This window comes from Oryza sativa, chromosome 7, assembly GCF_034140825.1.
Source record: "Oryza sativa Japonica Group chromosome 7, ASM3414082v1".
Lineage (NCBI taxonomy): Eukaryota > Viridiplantae > Streptophyta > Magnoliopsida > Poales > Poaceae > Oryza > Oryza sativa.
Window position 1 is genome coordinate 18,420,526 of NC_089041.1, and position 24,017 is coordinate 18,444,542.

At 44.6% G+C, this 24,017-nt stretch overlaps 2 protein-coding genes across 3 annotated transcripts; one reads left to right on the forward strand and one right to left on the reverse strand.

The window, feature by feature from the left end:
- Positions 1-8,204: 8,204 nt before the first annotated feature.
- LOC4343264 (myricetin 3-O-rhamnoside 1,2-glucosyltransferase UGT709G2) lies at positions 8,205-9,948 on the forward strand. The gene has a single exon (XM_015790947.3). The coding sequence runs from the start codon at positions 8,337-8,339 to the stop codon at positions 9,777-9,779; it is 1,443 nt and encodes a 480-aa protein (XP_015646433.1). The 5' UTR covers positions 8,205-8,336; the 3' UTR covers positions 9,780-9,948.
- Positions 9,949-10,070: 122 nt separating this feature from the next.
- Positions 10,071-22,926, reverse strand: LOC4343265 (calmodulin-binding transcription activator CBT-like). Of its 2 annotated transcripts, none has more exons than XM_015790946.3 (13): positions 22,781-22,926; positions 22,019-22,144; positions 16,843-16,958; positions 16,668-16,756; positions 15,865-15,910; positions 14,985-15,153; positions 14,684-14,779; positions 14,526-14,608; positions 13,601-13,981; positions 12,253-12,944; positions 11,294-11,849; positions 10,735-11,052; positions 10,071-10,452 (listed from the first exon to the last, which is right to left on the reverse strand). In XM_015790946.3, exons 1-13 carry the CDS (start codon positions 22,845-22,847, stop codon positions 10,408-10,410), a joined length of 2,784 nt encoding a protein of 927 aa, XP_015646432.1. In that variant the 5' UTR covers positions 22,848-22,926; the 3' UTR covers positions 10,071-10,407. The 2 variants fall into 2 exon arrangements, with proteins under 2 accessions (XP_015646432.1, XP_015646431.1); XM_015790945.3 differs by having other exon boundaries at positions 17,504-22,144.
- Positions 22,927-24,017: the final 1,091 nt, after the last annotated feature.

The window sequence follows — 24,017 nt, forward strand, 5'->3', positions numbered from 1 at the left end:
CACCAGGGTCATGCGTGCCAACTCTGCCACGAAATCAATCATGCCTTCTCCGCGGTGGTTGGGTGGGTGACCGGCCATCTAGAGAAGACAAAGGAGTAGGATCAATGCATGCTCAAATCCAAATTTAAATAAAGCAATAAAGACTCAAATAAAGGAATCAAATAAGAGCAAAATTTTATGCATAGATCATTTTACATGAGCGCGAATAAATAAGACAGACTCACATAACGATAAAATAATGAGAAATTAGATACATATTAATAATAACGAACAAAGCATAAATACCTTGCAACCCATGATACCGAGCTAGGACCGAATGCATTTCACCCATCAAATCCCAACTGACTGACGAATAAATCCCAATAATTTTACTAAAACCCTAGACTGACTCGTTTTGAAAAACTCACTTTAAACGAGCGACCAAGATTTTTCCCTTGAACCACAAGAACAGATCCCCATTTTCCCGGAACAAAATCCAATTGCAAAGAACATATGCAATGAAAAGGATTCAGAGGGCTCTTAGGTCTTTCCATTTGGCTTGTCCTACGGTCAAGGTCGGCTCTGATACCAACTTGTCACGCCCAGAAATTCCCGAATAGAATTCCAAGCAGAATGTGTATTAAAACCCCCGTCCAGGACCAGCCGGGGTACACAAACGACAATGTTGACATACAGATCCACGTCTTACAAACATTATAAAGGTCTTACAGAAATGCAGCGGAAAACAAAAGATAACTGGAGCTAATCCTTGACTTGAACTGCAGCGGGAACACCACTCCACAGGCATCCTCGACGGCACGGACGAAGCCTACTCCTCGGAGAACCCGCCATCGGACACATACTCGAGCTCTGAGGTTGGGGGGAAAAGTAGAGCAAGACTGAGTACTACCCACTGTACTCAGCAAGTCATACCGGAATAGAGGTATGATGCAGGGATTTAACAAGGGATAGCTAAGCAGGTTCATTTGCATAAATACTGGCATTTATAAGCAGGAATTGAATGCGAAAACAGTTGTAATAATTAAGCAGTATTAAACATCCGCTGTCCAACGCTAACCCACGTTGCGACAGGCCCAACCATCCACCTAAACTATCCAAATTCAACCGATTACACTAGGGTGAGACTAATCACGGTGAATCTGGTTGACCGCCCATAACCGCGGGCACGGCTATTCGAATAGTTTTACTCTGATCAGAGGTGTACAACTGTACCCACAAGACACAGCCCCACGACACGTTTCCGTGCGCCGACATGCCACCACGACATACCGGAAAGAGGCCGTGACAGGACCCTTCGCATAACCCCCTCTAGCCAAGCACACCACACCTCAGGTTTCACCCCCGTCCCCAGCGGGCAACGGGCAGTCCCCTCTCGTGCCTAGGTGAATCCGGAAGCGACAGAGGCCGTCGCAGGGCCCGCCCCGCTCCATCACGCCCACCCTTGCCTGGATGCGTCGACTAGAGGAAAGCTACACTACAAGCCCAGCCGTTGCCCACGCTGGCTTGTGGTAAGTACGATAAATTCTTCCAGGGCATCCCGCGAACCGGTCCTTAACTGCCATGGGTGCGACTAGCAAAACCATGCACCCACAGCCCACCATGTGGTTCATTTTATTTAACCAACACCAGAGCGGTGGTATTAAACCAACATTACCATTAGAACTAACAGTCTAAACATTAATATGATTTTCCCCATTGTGATCTAGTTGAACTAAGCAAGGCTAAGCAATTCCTAGTCCAAACTCTAATCATGTTATAACCCAAGCTAACAAAGGAGCATGGTATCCAAAAAGCATGGCTGTAACAATAGGTAACCATCCCATAGTAATATTATAAAACAATGCAATATTTGAAAGGAAACAATAGAGCATTTGCAATATGGGATCAACATGTTCAAGTGACAAGCATGACTTGCCTTGCTCTGCTGCTGGGGGAACCTCGGCGACTATCTCGAAGTACACCGGAGCGTCGGAGGGATCGGAATCTAGCGACATACAAAGCAAACATTGCAAATAGGCTATAAGACTACTGAAACAGAGAACAAAACCATTTTTAATGGATTCTACACATTTTTCTTGATTTACTGAGACTTGAATGGGATTAAACGGAGCTCGGATGAATTAGATATGAATTTTAGAAGATTCACTGTGTTTATTACTATAAAAGAAATCCTTAAATAATTTATTGCGCAATATTAACCAGGGCTGACGTCAGCGAGGGGGCGCGGCGCCGACAGGCGGGGCCCACCGGTCAGCGACCGGGAGAGAGAGAAAGGGGGTGGCGGCGCGCGGGCCCACGGGTCAGCGGCACGGGGGAAAGGAGGGGCGGCGGCGCCACGTGGCGGCCGAACCGACGGCCCCGATCTACCCAAGGGTAGATCGGACGGCGGCGGGACCTCGCGGCCGGGGCGCGCGGGCGCGGCGCGAGGCGGCGGCGACCATGGCGCCGGCGGCGCGGCGCTCACACGGCGGCGGCGCGCATGCGGCAGCGGCGCAAGGCGGCGACCGAAGGCGACCGACCGGCGGCGGGGAGCGGCGGCTAGAGGAGGAGCGGCGGCTACGCGGCTAAGCGGCGCGCACGCGGCTACACGGTACGGGGAAAAGGAGAAAGAGGAGGGGGAAGCCTCACCGACAACGGTCGACGACGGCGGCCGACGGAGGACGACGACGACGGCGGGACGAGCTCCGGAACCTCCTAACGAACAAAAGGAGAGGGATTAGAGAGAGAGGAAAGAGCGTGGGAGGGCGAGAGCGCCGGCCGAAGGCGGCGGCCATGGTGCCACTTGCCGGCACACGACGGGGATGGGTCTCCGGCGGCGAACCTCGACGGGGAAGGGGCGGCCGAGGTAGATCTCGACCCCGCGAAGCTAACGGCGGCGACGGCGCGAGACGGCGACGAGCCTAGCGGCGGCTAGCGGCGGCCGGAGTAGCAAAAGCGGCGGCGGCGGGTGGTTGCACGGCGCGGAGGCGATGGGGAGCTCGGGAGAGATCGGCGAAATGGGGAAAAAGCGAGAGAGGGGGACGGCGATGCTTAAAAAGGGGGAGAGGGAGCCGGACGTGGCCGGGAGCGGCGGGATTCGACGGCCGACGTGGGGGAGTGGGGAGGAGAGAGAGGCGGGATTCGGTTTTCGAATCCCGGCCATCTCGGGCGCGGGCGCGAACGGGAGGGAGAGGGGAAAGGGCGCGGGAGACGCGGCGCACGCGCGGGCGTGGCCGACGTGGCCCGGGAGAGACGGAGGCGTGGACGCGGCGGCGGTTTCGGCGCGGCGGCGCGCCGGGATCGGCGGGAGGTGGGGGAAGGACCCGACAGGTGGGCCCCACCTGTCGGCGACCCCGAGAGAGGAGGCGGGCGGCGGCTGCCAGGCTGGGCCCTCGGCCTGCGGCCGGCCCAGCAAGGAGGAGGGGGAGGAAGGAGGGGAATGGGCCGGCGGCCCATCCGAAAAGAGAAAGGAGGAAAAAGGGAGGGAAAAGAAAAAGAAAAAGGAAAAGGATTTTCCCTGGAATTAAAAATTGCACTTTAGTGATTTTTAATTGGTTAAAATTATTTCTAGAGCTCTGAAAATTCCACTAAAAATCCTGTTAATGCATTTCGACATGTAGAATTCAAGAAAAATTCCACATGTCAAATCCGATTATTGTTTGCATTGTTTTCTTAGGGTTTTATCCTGATTTCCTCTGCATTTTCTTGGGGTCATTTGTAATTTACAATGTGGCTTGGGAGGAAAACTTCGGGGTGTGACATAGGGTTGTATAATATACGTCACCTAGACTTAGCTTATAGCACGTAAGGTTGTGTAGGGTTCTAATGTACGACATTTACACTTAGCATACATGACTTAGATTGTTAAAACATAAATGTCTCGTGACTTAGCAGATGTTTCTTGTATCAACAGATGGCTGACCGCGATGAGGAACAGATATTGTACGATACAATCGCGGAGGGAAGCAGCCAGTACTGGAATGAAGAAGAGGGGAACGAGGATCCAAACCAGTACTTGAACGAGGAAGGGAACGTGGAGAGGGATGCGGAGGGGAACCAGCAGGGGCACGTGGAAAGGGATGTGGAGGGGAACCAGGAGGAGGAGGCTAGTGGTAGTCAACCCTCCGTTGGACAGAAGAGGGCACGCGGGCAACGAGGTGCAGTGAAGAAGCTTGAGGGTCGGCACATCATAACGGAAGTGGAAGAAGATGGACGTCCTAGTGCCCCGGCCGAAGCCGCCAAGAACTATGTACGTCACAGCGGTTGGGTTGTGCGGGATAACGTGCCTGTCAGTACGGTGTACTGGCGAAGAACAAGGGCACGCGGAGATCATGAGAGCTTTGTCCCAGATTCGGAGAAAGAGATGCTGTGGACCACAATGCTCGAGACATTCACCCTTCCTGTGGGTACAGAGGACAAAGTGAAAAGGTGGACTCTGAAGAAAATGGCAGAACAGTTTCAGAGCTTCAAGGGAGATCTGTACCAGAAGTATATACTGAAGGGGCAGACACCGAACTTCGACACATTCCCAAAGCTAAGGGATCACTGGGACGAGTTCGTTGCATATAAGACAGGTGAACAAGGGCAGGCGATGATGGAAAGAAACAAAGAAAATGCCGCCAAGAAGAAGTACCATCACCACTTGGGGTCAGGAGGCTATAGCGTCGCGATGCCGAAGTGGGAGCAGATGGAGGCTAGCTTGATTGAGAGGGGTATCGAACCGGCAACAGCCAATTGGCCGGAACGATCGAAGTTCTGGTACTATGCTCACGGTGGAACGCTCAACCCAGCTGATGGCTCACTGGTCTTCGGCGATCAGATACGAGAGGCTGCGCGACGACTAACAGATGCAGTGGAAGCCTCCTCTCAGGGCACGTTCCGACCAGACAGAGATAGGGACGAGCTGACACTCGCCCTGCAGACTCCAGAGCATCCAGGACGAACACGAGAGAAAGGGGTGATTCCTTGGAAGATTGGTTTCAAGGAGGACATCCACACGTACAGGAGTCGGATGAGGAGCAAGAGAGATACCGAGGCGAAGATTGCAGACCTAGAGTTCCGGGTATCGAGCTACGAACTCAACATGCAAGAGGAGGTGGCAAGGAAGGTTGATGAACGCATGGCCGCAGATCGGTCCCATGATCCCCAGCCGACCATTCCTCCTGCAATGGTGAGCCCGTCAGGAAACCGAAGCAGCTGCGCCTCAACGGGGCAGGTAGGATCACAGAGCATGGACGCCATGCAAACACAGGACGAATCGACCTGTCCCGTTGATGACATCACTCAGCGGACACCATGTGAGCTGCATATTCCTTTCAAGAACTTATCAATAAAGGTAAGATTTAGCCATTCCGCTAGTTGCTGCTTATATATGTTGATTACTAATAAATAATCTCTCACAACATGAAGGTGGCGTCGGGCATGGCCATCCCAACGGACCCTTCAGGTACTTACCACTGCAGGCCGATTCCAGCAGGATACTCGAAGGTCGAAGTTGAGTTGGTCGAAGGCGCGTACAAGGACCTCGAGCTGGATTACCCTGGAGGAGACGGTGAGACGCATCTACGAGACACATGCCATGCCATTATTCTATGGCGCAGGCGGTACATCATCCTCCCTGGGCGACAAGCGGCGTCTCGTGCACCATCTCCTCCGGCTCCGCCATCTCCTCCTCAGGACCCTGCACCGTCTCCTCCTCATGCTCCGCCAGCACCGTCTCCACCTCAGGCTCCAGCATCGACTCCTCCTCAGGATCCTGCACCGACTCCTCCTCGTGCTCCTACACCTACTCCCCCGCAAGCTCCTCTTCCGGCACCTTCAAAGTCAAGGGCCCCCCCAGCTCCACCGCCTGCCCACACAAGGGCAACGAAGAAGGCGACAGTTGACGCCGCCAAGAACAAGGACCCGGGGTACGATTGCACGCAAGAGGAGCTTGACGCTTACGTTGCATCAGAAGTCAAGAGACAATTCAAGCCTCGAAGTCCAGAAAAGAAGATTCCTATAGACCCCACTGTCAGGAACTTCTTCAGGGGTATGTCTGCATCTGTCAAGGAGGCCATCAAGCTATCGGACTATGAGCGAACGCTGAAGAAAGCATCTTCTGGAAAGTCCAAACTAGTCCCTCAGCTTGGAGAGCAACCAAACCAGGAGATCGAGCCGTTGGTGACCGGTAAAGAAATGACGATAGAACAATTTATTACTGACACCGGTCTAACTACGGATCAATTGCTAGGAGTCGCACCAATCGAAAAGGCGGAAGTGAAATACATGTACGAACTCGGTAAACCGCTTGTCAAGCCTGAGCTGCTGCAGTCCCTACCCACACAAATGTACAAGTTCCATCAGCTGTACATGGAGATGAGCGCCACCGGTAGAGAGATGATCGGAGCGAGGATCAGGGACACGGACTTCTTGCAAGGAGATGACATTCTCTGGATCAATTTCAGGGGAATCTACGAACTATACCAGCTGGACGCCCTCGACGTCTCTATTATGAGTTGCTGGATTTTGTAAGTATATCGTTCAGTTAGATTTCTTACTATATGTCTCCTTTAATTAATTTGGTCCTTGTATATAAGTAGACCATAGAAAATAATATACTCCCTTTTATCGTTGTAGAATGGAGATTCAAAGGGCCCGACGGCGGAGGGTTTTCGATACTGGATTCATCGACCCTCGGAAAGTAAACGTCGCAATGCTCGACCAATATCCACAAGAAACAGAGGACAATCTCGTCCATCTCCTGAAGGCGCAGCATTACAAGACGTTCATACTGTTGCCATACAACACAGAGTTAGTTTAATTTTACTGTCTTCCTACATACCAAATTTCATTCCCGTACGAACTTGCTAAGTGTTTCATATGTAATGCATCCCACGCACATTGCAGATTCCACTGGGTGCTTTTACTCATCGACCTGGAGGCCTGCACCGTCAACATATATGACTCAATGGATAAAAAAGAGTCTACGTTTGACAAGGTTTTCGAACTTATAGACAGGTACCGTCATAAGTTCCTTTGTTAATTAAGAAAATCTTGTTATGTTAATTGCTACTACGAATCATAGCTTTAAACTCCATGTAGGGCTTGGTATCGGTTCCGTCATTTGGTCCGCGGCAAATGGAGAGAAAGACTTAGGCGGAAGTTCAAATTTCCTGTGAGTACACATGCTCTACATTTATATTTCTCCGATTCAAATACATACAAGTGTATATTAATTAGATCTCTCGTTGTTTGTCATTTATTTGTAGTGCGCAAAGCAAAAGCAGGGAACTAACTTGTGCGGCTATTACGTGTGCGAGTATTGCCACTGCCTTGCAGACCAAATCATCACCACAAGAGAGCTCGATGTAAGTACAAATAAATTCAAAATTTCATTACGTAGCGATTTCTTGTTTAATTACTAATCAATTTCATACATTCATATAGTTTATTCGCATGAGGGATAACCTGACCACACACAAGGAATTTATCGCGGCGGTTCAAGAACAACTCATGGGATTCATCAACGAAGAAATCCTTGATCCTAAGGGTGAATTCTAATACGACGGAAACACAATTCACCGGTCCTTAGCTTCTGAGCTAGCAGCGAGTACTACTACGTCGAAATCGTAGCTAGCTAGGACATATAATGGATTGTAATTAATACATGACTACATATGTTTCTATATGCATGTGTACACATTTTCTATAATGTAAATATATTTTGGTCATATATATATCTATATACATATGCATTTGCATAACATATATATGTATAAATACATATATATTATGCATGTATATACATATAATATAATATAATATATATATATATATATACATATATATATGTATGCATATATATATGTATTGAAACATATATATGCATGGTTTATATATATATATATAAACCATGCAGCAACATGGCCATGAAAAAAAAAAAGGTCAGCTCGATCTTTAGTCCCGATTGGTAAGGCTCAGCCGGCCACGTGGCTGAGCCATCTTTAGTCCCGGTTGGTAAGGCTGAGCCATCTTTAGTCCCGGTTGGTGTTACCAACCGGGACTAAAGATCGATCTTTACTCAAACACCAACCGGGACTAAAGATCGATCTTTACTCCCGGTTATTTCACCCGGGACTAAAGATAGCGATCTTTAGTCCTGGATTGGTACTCCCGGTTTGGAAACCGGGACTAAAGGGGGGTTACGAACCGGGACTACAAAGGGTTTCTCCACCAGTGGGTACACAGGTGATGGCCTTCGTCCACGTGCATGTCTTGCCACGCCACTCACCTCCAACTACCAAGCTGTCTGTGAGCCCGTGACTGGGCAGAGCAGCACAGGGGCGAGACGCGCCGGCCGGCCACCTCCGGCACCGATGGGCGCGGCGGCGGCGCACGTCCTCGTGTTCCCGATGCCGCTGCAGGGCCACATCAACGTCATGCTCCACCTCGCCACCGCCCTCGCCGCCGCCGCCGGCGTCCACGTCACCTTCCTCCACACCGACCACAACCTCCACCGCCTTGGCAACGCCGCCGCCGCAACCACGGCGGGCTCGCCACGGCGCCTCCGCTTCCTGTCCGTCCCGGACGGCCTCCCCGACGACCATCCCCGCTCCGCGAGCGACGTCCCGGTGATGGTCGATTCCCTCCTGGGCGCTGGCCAAGCCGCGTACCGTGCTCTGCTCGGCTCGTTGTTGGTCGGGAGCGGCGGCGCCGGCGGCTTCCCGCCGGTGACCTCCGTCGTGGCGGACGCACTTTTAACGTTCGCAATCGACGTCGCCGAGGAGCTCGGCGTGCCCGCGCTGGCCTTCCGCACGGCGAGCGCGTCTAGCTTACTGGCGTACATGTCCGTGCCCAGGCTCTTCGAGCTCGGTGAGCTGCCGTTCCCACCCGGCGGCGACCTCGACGAGCCGGTGCGTGGCGTTCCCGGCATGGAGGGATTCCTTCGCCGGCGAGATCTCCCGAGCACCTTCCGCCGCCACGGCAACGACCACGACGTCCATCCCAAGCTGCAAATGCTGGTCGACCTCACCACGGGGAGCTGCAAGGCACGGGCGGTCATACTCAACACGGCCGCGTCGCTGGAGGCGCCAGCGCTGGCGCACATCGCGCCGCGCGTGCGCGACGTCTTCGCCGTCGGTCCACTCCACGCCATGTCCCCCGCGCCGGCGGCGGCCACCAGCCTGTGGCGCGAGGACGACGGCTGCATGGCGTGGCTCGACGGCCAGGCGGACCGGTCCGTCGTGTACGTCAGCCTGGGGAGCCTCACCGTCATCTCGCCGGAGCAGTTCACGGAGTTCCTGTCCGGGCTCGTCGCCGCCGGCCACCCGTTCCTCTGGGTGCTCCGGCCGGACATGGTCACGGCGAGGCTGCAGCACGCCGATCTGCAAGAAGCCGTCGCGGCGGCGGCGGGGCACAGCAAGGCGCGCGTCGTGCGGTGGGCGCCGCAGCGGGACGTGCTGCGGCACCGCGCCGTGGGGTGCTTCCTGACGCACGCCGGGTGGAACTCGACGCTGGAGGCCGCCGTCGAGGGCGTGCCGACGGTGTGCTGGCCGTTCTTCGTCGACCAGCAGATCAACAGCAGGTTCGTGGGCGGCGTGTGGGGGACGGGGCTGGACATGAAGGACGCGTGCGACGCCGCCGTCGTGGCGAGGATGGTGAGGGAGGCGATGGAGTCCGGCGAGATCAGGGCGACGGCCCAAGCGCTGGCGGAGAAGGTGAGACGGGACGTCGCCGACGGCGGCTCGTCGGCGACGGAGTTCAAGAGGCTCGTCGGCTTCCTTCAGGAGCTCGCCACGCGTATCCAACACGCTAATTGACCATAGTCGGTTGGCCTCGTTAATCAAAGCCATTACGCACGTTGATTGTGGTACAGTGGTTGTTGTTGTGGTCCTAGACGCGATATCATGCTACAGTCGTATGAATAAATGATCATGCTATCATATGATAAAAGACAATAAAAGGAAGTCCACTTAATTTTTTACCAAAGTTTCTAATGTCACTCCGTCCCAAAATATAACTCCGTCCCAAAATATAACATGATATGTCTTATCTATCTTAAAATTGTTATATTTTAGGACGATAGGAGTACGTAAAAACAGGCTTGTAAAAACAGAGAAAAACCACACTCCTTGTCATTGGCTCAGGGCTTTGCTGATTATTGCTAATCTTATTAGCATTTACAACATGATATGTACTTGCATTGCATCTACATGTACATTGAAGCACACGCTGTTTATGTCCAGCTTAAAGCCAGCCAAACGCAAACCACCACAGTTACTACAGGGCTAACATCAAATTCATCAGCCATAAGGGGTCAGCAAAAGCTGTATCAGATCATTCAGATGGTCCTAAAATGTACAGCGTCGGCAAACTGCAGGTTGTTCTAGCATTTCCAATAATGTACAAGACAAGAATTAGAGAAACTAGCTGTCCCTAAAAACCATTTCAACTCCTGCATGCTGCTCCTAGCTGCCCTTCACTGAACTCAATCTGCACAGCACAGTGACAAGCATAACTCAAGAGATTGTGTCAACAAAAAATATATGCCACTGCAATAGCATATTCCATGTTTTCTTTAAGAAATTGTGTGAAAGACATAGGCGTTAGGCATGCTGCGGTATGGGTTTTTTCCCCTTTTTTTGGAGATGGTATTTGGTTGACAAATGGCTACAATACAAGTTCTAAAGGATAATTGGAATGTGTAAAAATCAAATAATATATGGTAGTCGGCACATGCCAGCAATTATTGGAGAAAGTTTTAAAAAAAATTACCTTGGCCTCCTCATGAGCAATCTTCATCCTCCGGTACTCCTGTTGTGCCTTGTAAGAACGGAACAGGGCTTGAACGCGAACCACAGATCTATTGAACCTGTCCTCGGCTTGTTGCCGGCCGGCCTGGAAGAAGTCTTCTTCTGCAGTACTTGCTGGTTCTGCTTCGGCATCCACAGTCATAACTACTGGCATTCCAGATGCGATCCCACGAAGGCCTTTTCTCTTCTTTCTCCATCGCAAAATTGCTTTCTCAACAATTCCAACAGACCATATTACCTTGCGGTACTGCCTTCTCACTTGATGACCTCGGTACGCAGCCTGAGCAAAATATTGTAGTCAATACACAATATCCAATACACATGACATGAACAATATAAGAAGGCACAGCAACTTCCTTTTTTTTTCTCACCAAAAATAAGAACATTGAAAATTTGAAATATCAAATGACATTAATTTGCCTTCCAAGTTCCAACACATTGAGCTACCACAAGTGCTCTTCAGCACAGTGAGGACAGAAGTAACAAATCAAAACATGCAACAAGAAGATGCAGAAGCTTACTTGTATCCTGATAACTTGTCTTCGCATGTTAATGAAGTTCCTCCTCATCTTCCATGTACGGAAATGACTCTGTATTCGTGCAGCAGCTCTCATTGCTTTCTTTCTGTTGTAGTTCCGAAATGCATGTTGAATCTTCATAGCAGCAACTATCTCAGATGCTTCAATCTCAGGATTAGCCAATTGAATTGCTTTTGTTTGAAGCTTAAGAGTTCTCTCCCTGAGTGCAGCTTGGATATTACTGGCAGCATCAGCAGCATTGCGATAGGCTGCTAGAGATTCTTTTAAGCAAAGTTCTTGTTCACTAAGGTGCTCAAACTTCTCGCTTTGTAGTTTTGTTAGCCTAGTCTTTGATGGTGATTGCTCAGTATCCTTGGACAGTGACATGGCCTCAAAATGTGCAGTCAATCCTTTCTCAGCAAGATATGCTGCCAAGCCATCGTAACCTTGTCTTGCTGCAAGATCAGCAGCAGTGAGTCCAGCAGGGGATTCGGGAGTAGGGTCTGTAACTAAACTTGGATTTGCTCCAGCAGATAAAAGAGTGGCAACCATCCTTTCCCTGGAAAATGAATGTTAAAAAGTTGAGCACAAGAAAGTCATCAAAAATCTATGACCCGATCTATTCCGACACAAAATGTACCCAAGATTGCCTATTACTAGTTGTCTCCAGCAAAAATGAACCAAATGAATCTAAGATCACACTATAATAGAAAATACTGCTTATGCATTACAAACGTTCCAGATGTAGCAGGTTGTTCATAACAAAATTCGGTTCATGTTGTCTAACAGCTGCTTATTTGGTTTCTCATTAGTCAGTTTCCAATCAAGCTTGACTTACAAATAAGCTGAACACATCACAGCTGCCAGAACTCATGCAGTAAATGGGTTGTTTAATTTTTAATATTATTTCGTCTATGTTACACAGCAAAAGAAGGATAGAAATATCAGGACATAGAGGGTACCTCCCGTGGTATGCAGCCCAGTGTAAAGCAGTCCAACCAGAAGAATCACGGAAATCCAAGGAGAACCCCGACAAAGAAAACAATCGAATAGCCCAAGTATAACCTAGGAAAGAACACAGATGGATAGCTCCTTGTCCTAGATCATCGCGACCAGTAGACTTATGACCTTCCATTACCATTTCAACAAGCCACTCTTGCAACCTATTTCGCAACACTAGTTCAAGCAAGCTTTCAGTAACAGGAACATATGTGCCTTCTGGGTCACTAAGAATATTCCACAAATCCATCCATTCCTTCTCTGGTAATGCTGACATGAGATTGGCAACTTTGGTGCCTTCTACAAGCAACTTTGGTGCTATCTTTTTCTTGTTTGTGGCAAACAACAAGCGAGCTAGTCTCATCTGCATCTTAAGATTTGTCCTTTTGTAATCATCCTCAGATGGCGGCAGCCTAGCCTCCAAGGAACTACCATGCATAACATGATACGTGAAACTGCAAATCTCACTGATTGGCGTTTTCCCATCCAAAGTCAAATAAAAATCCACTTTTCCAGGTGTATGTGGTCCAACCATGAAACGGTAAACACCAGTTTGAACAATATCTCCGGCAACACATTGCTCACCAAAGACACCAAACATAGCAGACCCAGCCAAATGCTTGTATTGCTCATAGAAATTCCCAATCACCACGACCTACAATTCAGCAGTCGTCAATACTTTAGTAATTTGCAGTTTGATATAACATAAATATAAAACATAACAGCTCAGGTGGATTATGCATGCAATTCTATATAGTACTCCCTCCATCCCAAAATATAAGCATTTTTAGAATAGTAAACATGTTTAACTTTGACTATCAATAATGAAAAAATAAAAAAGATCAATCATTTAATAATGATGTTACTAGATTTATCACTAAACAAACGATCGTACTCCCTCCGTTTCACAATGTAAATCATTCTAGCATTTTCCACATTCATATTGATGTTAATGAATCTAGACATATATGTGTGCCTAGATTCATTAACATCTATATGAATGTGGGCAATGCTAGAATGACTTACATTATGAAACGGAGGAAGTAATATGCTACTCCATTTATTCAAAATATTCTTTTTGTAAATATTATTAGTCAAAGTAGCATATGGAGTTATGACAGAAACAACCCAACCAAGAGGTACCTTGTAGACAATAAAAACAATATTTTTTTTTGAAGTTAACAAGAATAATAATTTTGGTAACTGGGAACAGATAATAATGGAATGCAGCTTTCCCATCAAAATTGAACATTTCAAGAATGAAACTAAAACTAGACAGCATGGAAGTTTGCTAGATATCAAAAGGACAACCTTGGTAGTCTCTGTAGAGTAAGCCCATTCTGGGGAGATCTCATTGATTTCTAATAGTCTTTCATTGGTCACTGGACAGAAGCTCTGTGGAACTGAACTTGGATTATCTCCTAAACCAGGACTGTCATCATCCAAGTACTTCCACAGTCCAAGACTGTTCTGCCTAGCAGGCACCTCATTAGGAATAGATGTGTTACCATCCATTGGAGATTTCACCGAAGAACTTATAAATTGATCTGATTGAGAATCTACATCAGACGCCAAAAGAGATTGAGTCTGATCTCCTTGATGCTTCAGAGCTCCAAAATGATTTGCATTTACTTGATTGAGGCCATGATTTGTAGCATAAGTTTCTGACACCACATTAAGTGCTGGGATAGCCTGCATAGATACAAAAAAATATGCATATATACATATACACATAAATGTGTGCAGAAATAGAACCCATGTATACTGAATAGCGCATACTCATATTTATCATTGGATCCCCATGGCTTTAAGATAAAACGTGTTGTAGTTGTAGATCAAAAAAACAGGAGATGACGGAAGTGTAAAGACTAAAGAGAACAGCTTTTCTGGCCACCTTGCATTATAACCAGATTGGCAGAATAATCACATATGCAATGTGTTGGATATGTTACGACTATATAGAAGACTTATAAGTTCACAGGAAGCATTGCTGGTTCATAAAAATTAACATACAGAAAGACCCTGAGTATTGATGAAGGAAGAAGAGAATTGCATGAAATCAAATGCTCCTCCCAAATTCCAGAGTATCAACCAGGTATGCTATGCTGAATTTAAAGCTAAAACCTAAAGAATAGCAATTGAGTTCCAGAATTGTAGTGAAATTTGTTTGCAATTTAAATCACAGAGCATATCACTTATCAGTTTAAAACCGATAGGTTTGTAGCAGCTAACTTACATTACTTGCCATACTGGTATTGACAATGTTTCCAGAATTCTTCGGCCCATTATTAATCTGCTGACTGGACACAAAGGAACCACCTGTTTTATACAATAAGCAGGATTATAACTCTACAACAGTAATATCAATTGTCATAGCTTTGTCAAAAATCCCACCGCAGGCAGAAGTAACAACTTTTGGGTCGTTTTTTATAGATGACTCTAAAAGATTAGCCCAAAACTCCTCCAGGCTGGAATCATGATTGCCAGTCTCTGCGTAATGAACAATCCAAGATAAAATTAGTAAGACATGTAGAGAAGGGAACAGCCTACAAAAATTATGACATGACAATATGGAAAAGAATGAGAAACTAAAAACTAGTAGAAGCTAAACTTTCGGACAAAATTTTCTGAACATAAAGCTGGTAATGAAGCACATTTACATCCAATAAATGTTCAGGATCCAAGCATGTCTCACCACTAGAAGCTGATATGCCACCATGTGAATTAATTTCCTCTGGCAAAGATAGCTCAGTATGACCAGAGGTTGAATCTGCAGAGGTCAGAGGAGAGGTGTAATGGATCAAATTCACTGTAGGAACATCTGCAACTTCAGGTTCTGGGTTCGGAGGAGCCATTGCATTTTCCTGATCAAGATAAACCAGATTAAGAGACTGATCATAGCAGAAACTATAAATATGTAGAGGATCAACGACATCAACCCTTTGCAGAACATCCTACAACATGTCTAATTAGATCTTGTGATCTAAAAGAAAATGTTTTACTTAGAAGTATCCTGAAAAGATCTTTTTTTTGTCATGAAGGGAATGGGTGTATATACACCATCACTCCGTTTAAAGGAGTGAAGATTTGACTTGCGTGACAACTTGAAAACTAGATAAGCATAGCTGGTACCCTTTCTTTGTCCATAGAAAGCTAAATAAATCTTTGAATAAAAGATACAGAGAACAGCATGCTCCGCTGGGCCACGTTAGAAATTAATCATTGTGTACAACAAAGAAAATAGCACTGATAAAAATGTTAAATCTAGCCACCAACCTTTTAACAGTTAGTAGGCGAAGAGCATCTGGTCAACTTAATGCAGTGCAGGAAAATACAAAAGAAAAAAAAACTATACAAAATTACAAACAGCAGAAAGAATGTGATAACCAAATGCAGGCTCTTTCTATTTGTTCTTGAAAGATTATATCTTTTATCATGAGATCTACATAAGCTGAAACAGATCAAAAAATACTTAACGAGTTACTGAGTGTTACTAATTTAGAATGCATCCTCACTTCAGCATCCGAAATGAATAATTTATTGTAAAACATAAAACAAGAGAGAAAAAGAAGTACCTCAGCTGTTTGCCGATAATGCACAAGAACTATGCGCTCCAAATCTCTGAATAAGAAATAACCAAGAACAATATCAGAAAATAAAATTTGCAGGACCATATCAGCAAATAAAAGTTGCAGAATCATATCAGCAAATAAGAGTTGCATGGTATATCTATCCAATTTTGCATCTGAACATACTGTGGAAAATATCAATTTTACAGCATATCTATGCATTCTGTAACCAAATACAAATTTTCTTTTGTTAGAAATCCATCCTAAGGTTATCAATACAAAATTTGACCACATTCTTGTTCATAGAATATGTTATCACGTTCATCACAAAAATTATTAGAGATGTCTCAATTTTAACTCATTGAAGTGGGAAGAAAACACGGCACAGCAAAATAAAATATAAGTTATACTGTATAAAAAGCTAATGTATCCATTAACATAAAATTCAAATATGCAATAACTGCAATATCCTACCCCTAGTATAAAGCAGTTTTCCAGCTCAGAGAATAGAAAATTTGTACTAAACTTCAGACAGGTTTGGGAAAGCAAAGAACACAATGGGGTGTCCTAGTCCAACATTAACATATATATGAATATATTAATTTTTGACATGGTGAATGTAGCCATATTGACAGAAAAATGTCTTAAGAAGCCTGTATTAGCCAAACAATAGTAGCTATTTGTCACAATCTGCTGAAAAGAGCACAGTCTACTTGCAGATAAGACCATAAGATGCAAACAATGATGCAAGTCGATTTTGTCGAAATTTGAAAGAAAAAAAAATAGAACTGTTGGAGTTCAACTCTTACTTGTCAAGTAGCCAGTAGCATCTTCGAAAGAAATTTGGATCATCTTCACCTCGAGCATAATAGACATGAACCCTTTCTTCGTTACCAATCTACAAAATGACACAAATCAATACCAGTAAAGGGGGTATTAGAATATAGCACCAGTCAGGCAATTTTTGGGTTTTCCCCCTTTCACCTTTAATTTTTCATGAGCTTCTTGGACCGTCCTGCCATCCTTCTTTTTTTTCCAATTATGGCCATCCTTACGGAAGTTCCTGACTACTTTACGATCATATAGAACAACAGTTCCACCTGATTTAAAAGAAAGTTAGTGCTCATGTTTGCTTGGAATGCACAAAACAGTTTCTGATAGCAAAAGGATGGAACTGGAAACTGGGGACTAATATATGATTCACGGAAGCATGCAACAGTTTTCAACATAATTTCAAGAGGTGGAAATCCTCACAATGTAATGCAATCAGAAACATACCCTAGTTACTCCCTCTGTCCCAAAATATAAGGGATTTTGGACTGAATTATACAGTTAGCATAAAAGAAATTTTGAGTGACTAATGTTCTTATGGAATATCGTGCATGATAGAGTGGTGTTTTATTGGTGAAAAAAAGGTGAATGACAAATAGCCACTAAAAATTACCCGTGCAGATGGGTGAGCAGAGTTTAAAAAAAAAGGTCAGTGTCAAAGTGAACATAGAGAAGCCTGACTAGTAGAAATGGCAGAACAACAAAAGAAAGAATTCAGAGAAAGCACAAATTAATTTGTAATCTATACTAATATAAAAAGGAGGAGTTGTCTCCTTCCAATCCTACAGGCCAAATCACCCGGATCAATCCCTACCGTCCATCTGCGCGCATGATTTCACCACCGCGCGATCCATCCACGCGCGGATATTTCGCTGCTCCTCCTCCACCCGCGAAGACTTCGCTTCTCCTCCTCCTCGCTTGCTCCTCCTCCCCGCATGTTCTGCCACCACATCGCTGCATCCTCGCTGGAGATCCTCCCCGCGTGGACTGCCGCCGGAGCCGCTGCTTCTTCCCCACCGCCGTGGCCGGTTCCGACCTCGGCCCCATCCGCCGCCGTCGAGGTCCCCTTCCGCCGCCACCGCCACCACGACCGCCGCGGCCAGAGCCGACCTCGGCCCCATCCGCGGTTGATGAAAAGGGTACTGGGAGGGCATTGCCCACTCGCCCCCGCTGTTACCCATCCCCGCAGCTTCGACCAGGACGGCTGATTCGACAACGGCTTCGGTGTGGAAGAACCAAAGCCGTGCATCTCCCCGTCGGCGAGCATCTTCTAGGTGATGGAGGAGCATCACTCACAAGGTATTGCTTCGATCTACTGCTTTGATTTGTAAAATATTTCTCCTGCTCAAACCCTAGAAACAATCACCAAAAAGAACACACAACCCTTCTTTTGCTGTCACCCCTGGGATGATTTGTGTTGTTAGATTTGTGCATATGGTGGAGATCGATCAAATCTTTTATTGGTGTTACCTTTTTCTGATTAGGAGAAGCATTGGTGGAGATGGATCAAGAACCATGACTTTTTATAATGAAAATAAAAAACAGTGTGTTGTTTGTCACAGATGTATATGTGCTTGGAGCTGTATGTCTGTATGTAGGTGGATGCAGAGGTTTGCAAAAGTCCGTATGTGCCGGGTGTGTGTGTATGGAGGTTCCTTTGTGCTAGGCATGGGTGGAGCAAGAAGGGCGGCACTGGGGCCAGCGATGGTAGCATGACGCTAATTCCACCTGCTGTTCATGTCTGCAGATGGCTCAGACACGACGATGATGCTGCTTTGTGTGATGGATAAGGAGACATGATCAGTATGCATATTTGTAGGAATCTGCAGTGCAGACATATGTTCAATATATTTCTGTTTTGCTATTATATAGTTTTTTTTCTTCGCTAGATACAGACTATTATTAAGAAGTGAAAACTACTGCTACTGACTCAATGGGAGACTCTGGCCATGATAGTGGTGCAACTGAAAGTTCAAGCAGGAAAGAACCTGCTATACTTTTAGATGCTGCTACTTCTTTTAGTACTCACAACAATTCATGATGTATGATTTTAGGCAGTAGAAGAAATTTTATTGCACTGAACTCTGGTGACACATGTGGTGAAATCCAAAGCTCAGATGGAAATCAAAAGAACTGCATAGTTTTCCACATTAATCAACAGAATAGCATTATAATGACAGGTAGTATTTCTATGTCACACGTTTCTAATTAATTGTACTTCTGATATTTTCATGCTAAAAGAAACATCAAAATTTTATTGCATCCAATAGAGTGTGGACTTTATTTTAGAGTTCACTAATACTTTGCCTTTAATTCAATTAAATAGACTTGGAGTTATTGAGCTACGATGATATGATAGTGCACAATCACCATGCATTCTGATTAATTTCAATGGGTAATGTACTAAGCCCTACACCGCAAAATTCTGCAATGACAGGTCCATTATTTTGCTTTTCTAAATTTTGATTTGTTTGCTACCATTATTTTACCTGCAGACAATTTATATTGGCCTGTGATAATACTCTATCTATAGCGTATGTATTAAAAGTGCTTTTACGTGACGATGTCGTTTGTTGCTGGCAGCTGACTCTCATTTTTCATTTTTAATCATTCACTATTTCTTATGCTCAAGCTTTTTTGTGGCAAACGATGTGTCAATTATGATTTCCCATTGGTCCTCTATTTGTATTTTGTTGTTCAGCTGAATGGTGACATGTTGAGACCTGATTCAGCTCGATGTTGCCGTGACGAATTTGTTGGTGAGTTTGGAATCCCCATCTCCAATTCATACAATCTGACAGTTGAATTGTAGATTCAAGTCTGAATTCAAAATCTTGTGTCTGTATATTAGGAACGATAGAGTCTCATCAGATTAATGAGCAGCCTTTTGTTTATTTAATGCACTTATTTTTGGTTCCTCTGCTTTCAATTAATCCTCTGAAATAAGGAGAAATCCTGATTTCTGACAATATGGCAGTGTGATGCTAATGTTATGATGCTACCTTCAAAATTTACATTGTTGATGTACACAGGTGACAGATTATTCTTTTTTGTTTAAGAATTACATATAATCTCATTCCTCTCCCAATGTGCTGCTGCTGGCCACTTCCCTTGGTGATGAATAATAGGATAGGCTTTGCAAGTCAACATTGTCAACAAGGACAGGTAATTTAGAAACACTATGTTGCAGCTTCAATATAATAATATTATACTGCATCATAAACAATTCACATATAGACAGTTCCATACATATAATGATTATCTTAGTGTTTTGGAAAATGAAATATCAAACTATTCTTCAGCAATAAACGTTATGGAGGGAATATTTTTCTCATTATTAAATGCAATTATTGTTGTTCCTGTAATTGCATAGAATTTCTTATAGATATTGGCCATCCAATAATCATTCATGTGGCCATCAGTAGGTATATGTCTTTATTGATGTTGTTTGTCACAATGCCTAAAAGGCCAAGGAGAGGCTATGGAGAGGGATTGATGATAGTTAAATTTACACATTGATCAGTTTTGTGTTTCTCTTGGACGAGATATGGAAGGGAGACAAAATGTGATGATGAAAATTGGTATAAAAGCTGCATGTCCCATGAAATACTTCGGTACCTTCCATGGCATCTTGTTCATCTTTCAATGCAGTTTTCAATATATTTGCTCACTTCAGACATAAAAGATCTTCGATAGTTATATATTCATTAATTCATTATCATTAGACTTTGGATATGATTATATAGTTTTTCAACGTATGTATCTCAATTAAGTTTTGATAGGAACAATACTGGTGGGAAAGTAATGGATCTTCAAGTTTGAAATGAACATTATTTTACACAGAATGGAGAAAGATTTCTCATGCTATGGATATTACAAACATTGGTGTGGCTTGGTGGCAGAATATCATATTAATTTTCTCTTTTCCTTTTGCACTTTAGCTTAGGTTTTGATATGTTTGAGGTCAACCGCCATGAGATTGCTAACCATGGGCTATTGTATTCCTCTCTGTAATGCAATTCTATCAATGAGAATATGAGATGCTAGCTGATGAACTTGTTTTACCAGATGGTGATTCTAGCAATCTCATAGAAACAGTGATCATATAGTGTCATGATTCAAATTATTTTCTCAGCCAGAGATGCTCCAAAGTTTTTTTTTTTTTGGATTCATGAGATATCTATGCACATGTTTCTATGTAGTTGTCCTGTGGGGCATTCATACGAAGCTTTGGAATTTCTGTTAATGAAGGCAGCTGGTGCACTGCATCTTATGTTGTCACTCTAGGATACAAAGTGCATGTTTTGTAAAGATCATCCAAATTGCGATCATACTATGATATGAAACTCTAATTTTTACCGGAAGAATTCGTATGGAGTGCACTGCATGAAAAAGGTCCCATTTTATTGTTGTACTTTCGCATATGAATTGCTAAAACGTGCTTTGCACGTGCACGATAACTAGTTTACATTCAAGACACAGAAACGCATTCATGTTATGCATGATTGCACATTCTGTTATGATCATAGAGATGATATTTTGAAATTTTAATACTCAAGATAGACAGGATAAGAATAAGGACTAAATTCCTGTGCATGCGTGGTAACAAAAGATGTTCATAAACACAAAATTTTAGTTTCATGAATCCCCAGCAACAAAAGAATAAAACAAAAATGTTCCCATATAAATAAAATCAAACCAAACAAAAATTTTCATTAAAGCTCTATTAAAGTTGTCAGCAAGTTTTAGGCAATGTTGTGTACAAGGTGAGGTTGCTGACAAATAATAAATTCAGGTAACTGATATATAGAAAATACGTAAGTGGATACCTACATTTTGAGCAATATTAACCTAACTGATGTTGGGAGCATATAAATTTTTCTACATCCAATATTCCATAATCTGATCCTAGAGATGGTATTTTGATCAGAATAGTAACAATACGGCTCTTGGTGCACAAATATTTCTTAACAAGAGCAATTTCATTCAATTATGCCTACTGTAAATGTATTTCAATACTCAACATGCTTTCATCCATCTAACGCGAATGATGGGACGCTCAGGTGCTCAACACCGCAAGACCATCGCAAAATCAACCATCACATTATTTCTTAAGCGATGGACCAAGATGCCCTAAACTCAAGACAGCATTTTTTTTTCACACACAAGACAGCCAATCCAAAAGATCAAGAAATGACTGCCTTCCTACACTCTAACACTTTACCAATCAACGTGCCCCTATGCTCTGCTCCCTTGAGTTCACATCATACCATCAAAGAAAAGACCATGGCAGGTACATGAGGGTCTAAAGGGGTGCATGAACACATACTCACGGGCTTGTCGACCGGTTGTGCGTGGATCTTGAACCTCGCGTGGTTCGCCAATATCGCGTAGATCTCATTAGGCCGGAACCACCGCGCCGCCGCCTCCGCCACCAGCTTCTCATAGTTCAAGTCTACCACGACACATACACCAATCAAGAAGTCAGCTCAAAATTGATTTATTTCTTTCAACAGCGAATGCGGCATAAACTCAGTGTCCTAAAAATATCAGGCCAAACTAAAGCTTAGAAAAAAAAAACACCAAGCTTTGAGCTAGCCGCAAATCCCTGAAACTTAACGGAACGAAATTTAAGCAGGAAGAATCAGATAGACAAAGGAATTGAACTGTCAAAAACCCCGCAAACTACGAAGCATCCGACCAAATTCCAACAACACAAGCAACACGAAACCAAAACAAGCAATCGGCCACTTCAATCAAGCTACCGAACCACAAACAGCAAGGATTATCCGCAGAAACACACCTATCCAGCACAGCAGCAGCTCAACATGGGGGAAATGTGTGAACAGTAACACCTAAAAAAACAGGAAACTACAGCAGCTAGCAGGAGAAAACATCAAACGCCAGTGTCTCAAACCCCAAACGAACCAAACACGCCGAGAAAAGACAGCACGAGACAAAAAAAAAAGAGCAAAAACCACCACGAAGAACCATAGAAATCCCCCCGCGCCGAACTCAATCAACCAAAAAAACAAAACAAAACGAGAGGAAATAGAAAAGGCCGCGGTCGGGGATGGGGGGCGGCGGCAACCTGGGTAAGTGAGGAAACCGTGGATCTCGGAGCCGACGAGCGGGTCCCATCCGCCCGCTCCCGCCATGGCCGCCGCCTCCGCCTCCGCCGCTGCTGCTCTCGCAGAGGAAGACAACGAGGAGGACTGGAGGTGGAGAGGAGACTTTAGAAAAAAAAATAAAAGAAAAGAAAGAAAAAGGAAAACGACGAGAAAAATCAGTAACAATAATTAATGCAAAAGGATACTATTACAAAAAGTATTGGTAAAAAAAACGTACGGGATTATTTTAAATAAAAAAGCTGCGCGTGGGGCCCACGAGCAGTGTGAGGATGTTGTGGGACACACCTGTCAGTGGCGGAGTAGGGGGGGGTTGGGTGGCTGCATACTTGGCAGCATCAGCGCTGCGGTGAAGCAGATCCTTGAGCTGTTCCATGTGACACGGGTGGGCCCCACATGTCAGTGTTTCGAATCAGGCGTTGACACGTGGCATCCATGAACAAAGCGCTTTTTTGAAGAAGAAAAAAAAAGAAAGGCCGATTTTTTTAGAACCTGTTTAGATGGGACTAATAAGTTCCTATCACATCGGATGTTTGAATACTAATTACAAATATTAAGCGTAGACTATTAATAAAACCCATCCATAATCTTGGACTAATTCGCGAGATGAATCTATTGAGCCTAATTAATCCATGATTAAACTATGTGATGTTACAGTAAACATTCTCTAATTATGGATTAATTAGGCTTCAAAAATTTGTCTCGCAAGTTAGCTTTCATTTATGTAATTAGTTTTGTAAATAGTCTATATTTAATACTCTAAATTAGTGTCTAAATACAGAGACTAAAGTTAAGTCACTAGATCCAAACATCACCTTAGCGTTCGTATACTTTTTTGATTCTGCGTGACCACGTTTGCGCAAATCAATCACTCAATCAGTACAGAATTGCTGGCATCGTTCGTCCTAGAAAATAGGATAATCATGTTTTAAGACTAATTTTGTAAGCTTAATTAATCCATAATTAGCACATATTTACTGTAGCATCACATAGGCTAATCATGGATTAATTAGGCTCAATAGATTCGTCTTGCGAATTAGTCTATGGTTATAGAATAGGTTTTGTCATTGGTCTACGTTTAATACTTCTAATTAGTATCCAAATATCTGATGTGACAGGCATTCAAACACCCTAGTAGTAGGGGCGGAGCTAGACCGAAATGTAGAGGGGTGTCACTTGCTTAATTTACTCTACTTTACA

What these genes read in the sequence shown, in the direction of transcription:
- LOC4343264 (XM_015790947.3), top strand. Translation starts at nt 8,337, where the DNA reads ATGGGCGCGGCGGCGGCGCACGTCCTCGTGTTCCCGATGCCGCTGCAG.
- LOC4343265 (XM_015790945.3), bottom strand. Translation starts at nt 17,978, where the DNA reads ATGCTCCTCCATCACCTAGAAGATGCTCGCCGACGGGGAGATGCACGG. An exon ending in AAGCTCATGAAAAATTAAAG is followed by an intron (nt 16,757 to 16,842) that starts GTGAAAGGGGGA and finishes GTCATTTTGTAG; the next exon opens with ATTGGTAACGAAGAAAGGGT. An exon ending in TGGGCTGCATACCACGGGAG is followed by an intron (nt 11,850 to 12,252) that starts GTACCCTCTATG and finishes TTCATTTTCCAG; the next exon opens with GGAAAGGATGGTTGCCACTC.